This window comes from Myotis brandtii, unplaced genomic scaffold, assembly GCF_000412655.1.
Source record: "Myotis brandtii unplaced genomic scaffold, ASM41265v1 scaffold1026, whole genome shotgun sequence".
In the NCBI taxonomy this organism is placed as follows: Eukaryota; Metazoa; Chordata; class Mammalia; order Chiroptera; family Vespertilionidae; genus Myotis; species Myotis brandtii.
In genome coordinates, this window is record NW_005353435.1 from 724303 (window position 1) to 731607 (window position 7305).

The 7305-nt window shown below is 60.6% G+C and overlaps 1 protein-coding gene across 1 annotated transcript in view; it reads right to left on the reverse strand.

Annotated features, from left to right (window-relative positions):
- The window catches only part of CAPN9 (calpain 9), a 41813-nt gene extending 34862 nt beyond the window's left edge, over positions 1-6951 (reverse strand). Inside the window, exons 1-2 of the mRNA XM_014535958.1 lie at positions 6712-6951; positions 41-142 (exon numbers count right to left, since the gene is read on the reverse strand). Coding sequence (XP_014391444.1) covers positions 41-142; positions 6712-6924 — 315 coding nt within the window. The 5' untranslated portion in view covers positions 6925-6951. The remainder of the gene's footprint in view (positions 1-40; positions 143-6711) is intronic.
- Between the last annotated feature and the right edge of the window lie 354 nt (positions 6952-7305).

Sequence of the window (7305 nt, forward strand, 5' to 3'; positions counted from 1 at the left end):
CGCCCCCGCCCCGCTGGCCGCCGTGGTCGGTCCGTCTCACCTGCCACCCCTGCTCCCTCCGCTCACACTCACCGAGCTCCCCCTGGTAGATGTCCGTCCTGGTGGCCCCTCCGAGGATGAATTCTGGGTTCTCCACTATCTCCTGGAAGAGTGAGATGTTCTCTGAAAACAGAACTACACCCTGACTCCTCTACACCCACAGTTTAAGGAATCATAGTATTGAAGGGCACACCCAGAAAGCTCATGGACGTTCTGTCAAGACCATCCCCTGAGACCTTTCCCACGATTCCCGCCAAACCGAGGTACGAAGCCTCAAGGTGACGGTCACACGTGTACTCTCCGTGAGCCCACGCTCTGCGTCTCTGCTCTCTTTCTCCTAAACTCTACGCGACCCCATGGGACTGACAACCAGGGGGCAGCGGCCGCTCAACCCCGGCTTGCTCCCCGAATCTGTCTCCAACGACCCTCTTCTCCGACTTTCACTCTCCTATTGCCTTTCTCTCTTCTTCTGCCTTAAGCCCTCCCTTTTCTTCACTGTCTCCAGCTTTCATCAATGTACTCGCAAAATCACCGGGACTCGTGTGGTAAAATCTTTCCTGCACGAAGTGAGGAACCCACACGCTACAGGCCAGCCCAAGGCAGACAGGCATGGTGCCTGGAGCTCATGGCCATGTGTCTGGTGCACACAGGCTGCCATGGGGTCATGGCCACGTGCATGGTGTATGCAGGCTGCCAGGAGGTCATGGCCACGTGCACGGTGTATACAGGCTTCCAGGGGCCAGCAGGGGGATAGAGGGTAAGGGCCATGCCTTTGGGGACCAGCTGTCCGGGGAGCAGACATGGTGTATGCAGGCTGCCAGGAGGTCATGGTCACATGCATGGTGTATGCAGGCTTCCAGGAGGTCATGGCCATGTGCATGGTGTATGCAGGCTGCCAGGAGGTCATGGCCACGTGCACGGTGTATACAGGCTTCCAGGGGCCAGCAGGGGGATAGAGGGTAAGGGCCATGCCTTTGGGGACCAGCTGTCCGGGGAGCAGGCTGAGAAAGGGGGAGGGAATTGCATGGAAGAAAGCAAATGGTTTCAGGCAGATGGGGAGTCGGGGAGAAAACCCCGAGGAGGTCGGGCTGGTGGGCTGCAACCATGTGTCTGGTGCACACAGGCTGCCAGGAGGTCACGGCCACGTGCATGGTGTATGCAGGCTGCCAGGGGCCAGCAGGGGGCTAGAGGGTGAGGGCCATGCCTTTGGGGACCAGCTGTCCGGGGAGCAGGCTGAGAAGGCTGAGAAGCGGGGAGGGAATTGCATGGAAGAAAGCAGATGGTTTCAGGCAGATGGGGAGTCAGGGAGAAAACCCCGAGGAGGTCGGGCTGGTGGGCTGCACTTCAGCCTGTGGCTGGCTGGCCCCCTCAGGCTGGGACACCCCATCCCAGACCAGCTCCAACTCACTCAGACCCACAGCCCCTCCCATGAGGCTGGTGCAGCCCACCCACACCCACTGGGAGAGCCTGTCACCCCACCCCACGCCAGGCCCCCAGGACATCCGCCTCAGTGACTCCTGGCCCCGGGCTCCCTGGAGGGCCAGGCTGGCTGTCCCCCACCCTGTGACCTCCCCCTGACTTGTCTGATTCCGGCTGCCACTCCCCGCCCCCGAGCTCAGCTGTGTTTGACAAGGGGGTGGCGCTGGGAGCACACCTCGCCCTGCGGTCTCACGGGGCAGGACACGCGCCACAGACGTGCTGAGCAGAAATGCAGACACGCTTGAGCCACAGAGGCCTGGGGGGGGGGCCGCTGGAAACTGACTATTTCCCTGCCGCCCCCGCTGCCCCCACACCCGGGACCTGAGCTCCGTCCTGCAAGCGGCACCCCGGTCCCCACCCCACACCTTGTCCCCAGTCCCCCAGTCTGTAAGGGACGATGCAAAGCCCCGAGCCTCCCCCACCCCGACTCCCGGGTAGGAAACCGTATCTGGGGATGAGCTGTGTGTGTCGAGCTTTGATCTCAGAGAAATTCCAGGTTTGACCAAGAGAAGGTGAGCTGAAGGCTGCACGTTACACTCGAAGCCGGGATGGGGGTGGAATACAAGGGTGGGGCCTGTCCCCCCACCGCAGGAACCCTCCCAGCTCCAGAGCACCCCGTGCGCTTGGCTGACCCCGGAATGGGGCCACACCACCACCCACGGCTTCCCCCACCCAGTTCTGCCCCTTCCCTCCCGCAGGTGCTGATCCTAAGGGCACCTCTGGGAAAATTATCAACCCCCACAGGCTGATTTTGTCTGGGGACCAGAGAGAAGGTGGTCTAGCCCGGCCGTTGTGGCTCAGCAGTTGAGCGTCGACCTAGGAACCAGGAGGTCACGGTTCGATTCCCGGTCAGGGCACTTGCCCGGGTTGCAGGCTCCATCCCCAGTGTGGGGCGTGCAGGAGGCAGCCAATCCATGATTCTCTCTCATCATGGATGTTTCTCTCTCTCCCGCTCCCTTCCTCTCTGAAATGAATAAAAACATATTTTAAAAAAAGAAAGAGAGAAGGCGGCCCAGCTGTCAGAGGGTGGCTGTCAGATGGGGGGTGGCATTTTCTGCCTGAAGGACAGAGGCAGCGGCAGCCGCAGGGGAGGGCTGCCCGAGGCAGGCGCACCCGGTGCCGGCTTTGCCAGCAGCCACACTGCGCTTTCGCGGTGGTGAGCTGTCCCCATGCCATCGGGAGGCAGCCTGGCAGTGAGTGCAGTGGCCTGGGACCAGCCCTGGCCCTACCCTGCCCTAGCCATGGGCGGCATTCATCTCTGGGCTCTGGGTTCTTCTTAGGTAGATGGGAGATACGATAAGCCCCCCTCTCAGGGTTGTTGGAGATGAAGCGATAGAATCCTGGCTAACAGGGAATGGTGCCCGGGCCATAGTAACCATTGGCTGTTGCCATGGTGACCATCGGCAGTTGCCATAGTGACCCTTGGCTGTTGCCATGGTAGCTGTGGGCGGTTTCCATCCTAACGGTTGGCTGTTGCCATGGTAACCATTGGCTGTTGCCATCTTTGAACTGTGCCAGATGGTGCGTGCAGCTGAGGGCGCAGTGGGGTTCGGGACAAAGGGGCTCCTGCTCCCAGGACACGTTCTGAGGCAGCGTACGGCGGCTGCACAGGGAGGCAGCCCCGGTGCTGAAATAGAGACGCCAGGTGCCCGGGGTGAAGAGGCTCCGCGGGGAGGCCAGGAGCTGGAGTCCGAGTTTCCCAGAGAGAAGGGCCTCCCAGGCGAACGGAGCATGTGGGCTGGAGGGGATGGATGCTGTGTGAGGAGGGGGCAGGGGGCGAGGGCAGCAGGGGGAGAGCCCTGCCTCATCCCCAGGCTCTGCTGAGCCCCCGGAGGGCGCTGGGCAGGTGGCCGGAGCCCTGGGGTAGGAGGTGTAGGTCAGGCAGGAGGCAGGGAGACCAGTTAGGAAGGGGGGAAGCTACTGGGATTCCTCAGAAGGAAGGCTCTGGAGGGCACTGGGCAGGTGGCAGGAGCCCTGGGGTAGGGGGTGTAGGTCAGGCAGGAGACAGGGAGACCAGTTAGGAGGGGGGAAGCTACTGGGATTCCTCAGAAGGAAGGCTCAGCCCTCCCGGGGCAGCTTTGCCGGCTCAGGGAGACGCCAGAGAACTACGAGCAGCTTGCACGCTACCCGGCAGGATGGCGTGTCGGCGAGCACATACACACATGGACACGCATGCACATGCACACAAGTACAAAGTACACACGCACACCTATGCACATGCACACACATATACGTATGCACATGAAAATACATACACATACACTTGCACACAAATACAAAGTACACATGCACACACGTGCACACACATACGTATGCACATGAAAATATATACACTTGCACACAAATACAAAATACACACCCGCACTCATGTACACACACACCTACACATGCACACATGTGCGCACACATATATGTTTTCACATGCAAACACACATGCACGCACACACATGCACACATATGCACATACACACATCCACGGGTGTGCGCACATACACATGCACACACTGCCTCCAACAGGAAAGAGCAGTACAGAGCTTACACCACGTCGATGGTGTGTGTGCACTCTGGGCCGGGCCCTGAGAGCCCGGAGGGTTTTGTGTGAAACAGCGACGTAACTGGAACGCGGGGCGATCAGGACGCTCCGCTGTAAGACGAGGCTCAGAGCTGAGGATGGAGATATGCACATGCACACACATATACGTATGCACATGAAAATACATACACATACACTTGCACACAAATACAAAGTACACATGCACACACGTGCACACACATACGTATGCACACGCAAACATATACACATGCACTCGCACACAAGTACAAAACACAACCCACACCCATGTACACCCATGCACACATGTATGTGCACATGCACACATATATGACTTCACATGCACTTGCACACAATACAAAGTACACACACGCACCCACATTCACACATATGCACATACACACATTCACGGGTGTGCGCACGTACACATGCACACACACACGCGTACACATGCGCACACACATACACATAGGCACACACTGCCTCCAACAGGAAAGAGCAGTACAGAGCCTTGCCGGCTCAGGGAGATGCCAGAGAACCGGGAGCAGCTTGAACGGTACCCGGCAGGATGGCATGTTGGCGAGCACATGCACACACGGACACGCATGCACATGCACACATGCACATGCACACAAGTAGAAAGTACACGCACATGCACACATATATGTATGCACATGAAAATATATACACATGCACTTGCACACATGCACTTGCACACAAAGTACACATGCACACACGTGCACACACATACGTATGCACATGAAAATATATACACTTGCACACAAATACAAAATACACACCCGCACTCATGTACACACACACCTACACATGCACACATGTGCGCACACATATATGTTTTCACATGCAAACACACATGCACGCACACACATGCACACATATGCACATACACACATCCACGGGTGTGCGCACATACACATGCACACACTGCCTCCAACAGGAAAGAGCAGTACAGAGCTTACACCACGTCGATGGTGTGTGTGCACTCTGGGCCGGGCCCTGAGAGCCCGGAGGGTTTTGTGTGAAACAGCGACGTAACTGGAACGCGGGGCGATCAGGACGCTCCGCTGTAAGACGAGGCTCAGAGCTGAGGATGGAGATGGTGCTGACGTTGCCGGGAAGCGTCATAGTGAGAGCAGCCGTCGCTTACCGAACACGTCTGTGTGCTGGGCTGTGGGTCCACATTGGTCCTTACTGACCCACCTACCAGGTGAGAAGACTGAGGCTCGGGTAGTGAAGTGCCGTCACCACAGTCACAGGACATGTGAGTGGGACCCGCACTGAGGTCTCACCTTCAGGGCCAGCACTCTTTGTCCCTCCTCCTCGCCCACGGCGACCTGTCCCCACGGGAGCCGCTCCCAGGCCAGTACCCACCCCACCGCCCTGAGGGAAGGATCCGGCGCTGCCCGGACAGAGGTCGGCCCTGACTAATCAGCCTGGCAAATATTGACTCCCGGGCACCAGCTGGCGGCCCTCGGGACCTCGCGGCTGCTGGGCGGGGTGGCACGGATGCAGGCTCCCTTCGGGCACGAAGACTCCTGTTTCGTGGCCTCCCTCCATCACGCCTGTCCTGGGCACCTGCCGGAGTGCCCACCCCGCTGAGCACCCAGGAAAGAGTGGCCAGAAGCCACTGGGCACTCCCCATGGGTCACCTCAGCGTTGGTGCCCACTGGGGGCTCTGAATGGCCACCCACCATCTCGCAGGTTCACCCTCCATGTGTCCCTGAGTCTTGTCCTGGAGAAAGCTCTGGCCCCCACTTGCTCACCGCCTCCTGAGCTTGGGTGGGAGGCAGAGAGCTGGGGGGGGGGCGCAGCCAGGGGCCCTGGGTACCAGCCCCTGCGTCCCCACCTGCTGATGCATGTCCCTGAACGTCACTCTGTCAGGGGCAGACATGGAACAGTGGGGACCCGCGACCATGATAAGAAATATTCATGCTGCTCTGTTATCCCGGACGGTTCTGTTCTGATAGAGGAAGCGCATCCTACCCTGGCTGGGAGCCGTACGCCCCGGGACATGGGCGCTCCCATCGGAATGCGGTCCATCCCCCTGTCCCGAGAGCTGCCCACCATCATGGAAAGACTGACAGCCTCGTGGCCGACACAACCTGGTCCCGGAGGCACCCGGTCTCTATGTACAACCCGCAGCCCCTACGGCCTGTGATCTGGTCCCAGGGTGCCTGGCGGTGCCCGCCCTCTGCGACCCCCTCCCAGCCTGCAGGACCTGTAACCTGTAACGATTCTCCCGTGCGTCCTGTCCCGTGCCTGTCACTCCTACCTCCCCAGGTCACCCCTGTCCTTCTCCCCAATATAAGCAGCTGGCTGATGGGGGTGGGGGGCAGAGCAGATGTTTGTGGGTGCCCCGCTGCTCTCCACGCTGCCGGCAGGACTGGAATCAACGCTCATCTAGGACTCAACCCCGTCTCTGCTGAATTGGCTCAAGTCATGACCGGCAGCCCGGACCCCTTGGCTGTCCGGTTACGGCTCCTGCCCTCACAGCGACTGCGCAGGAGCCACAGCAGGTGAGCCAGTCAGGGGTGGGCACCCCCTCCAGCCCCTCTTCTCCTTGCTGCCCCCTCCCAGGAGTGCCCCCCTCTCCTCCTCGCCCCGCCCCCGGCTGCACTCACCCCTGGCCGCTTCCACACGAAGGGGATCTGGGGCCTCTCACTGTAGAAGAGAGAGGAGTCGGTGGCGGGGAGGTCGGGGTCCTCAAACAGGACCCCCTTCTGCAGGCACTCCCGCCGCAGCTGCTCGAAGCTCTGGCCGGAGGAGTGGGTGCCGCGGGCGTCCCTGGGAGTGGGGTGCTCCTGGGGCCCCGGGGCCCGGAGGAGGTAAGGCATGGCTGCTCCCCTGGCAGCAGACTCGGGCTGGCGAGAAGCGAGTGCCAGGCAGGACGGAGCCACTCAGGGCACCGAGCCCAGGCCCTGGGGCTCAGCCTCTTTGCCTGGGATCCTCCCTGCCCCACGGAGGTGGGACACACCCGGATGGCAAACGCCAGGGAGGGCCCTCTGCCCTCTGGGCTCCCGCAGACCCACAGGGAGTGTGAGGCCGGCCAGGGCCAAGCAGGGGCAGCACCCTCTCTCTAAAGCACTGGGGAGACCCAGTGGGGCCAGGGGGCCGGGGGGACATGGCTTTCTGGGGAGAGAGCAGGAACCCACCCTGGGCCCACAGGCGGCTGCCAGGGCCGGTTTGCTCAGGACGAGGGCGTGTCCTGAGTGGGA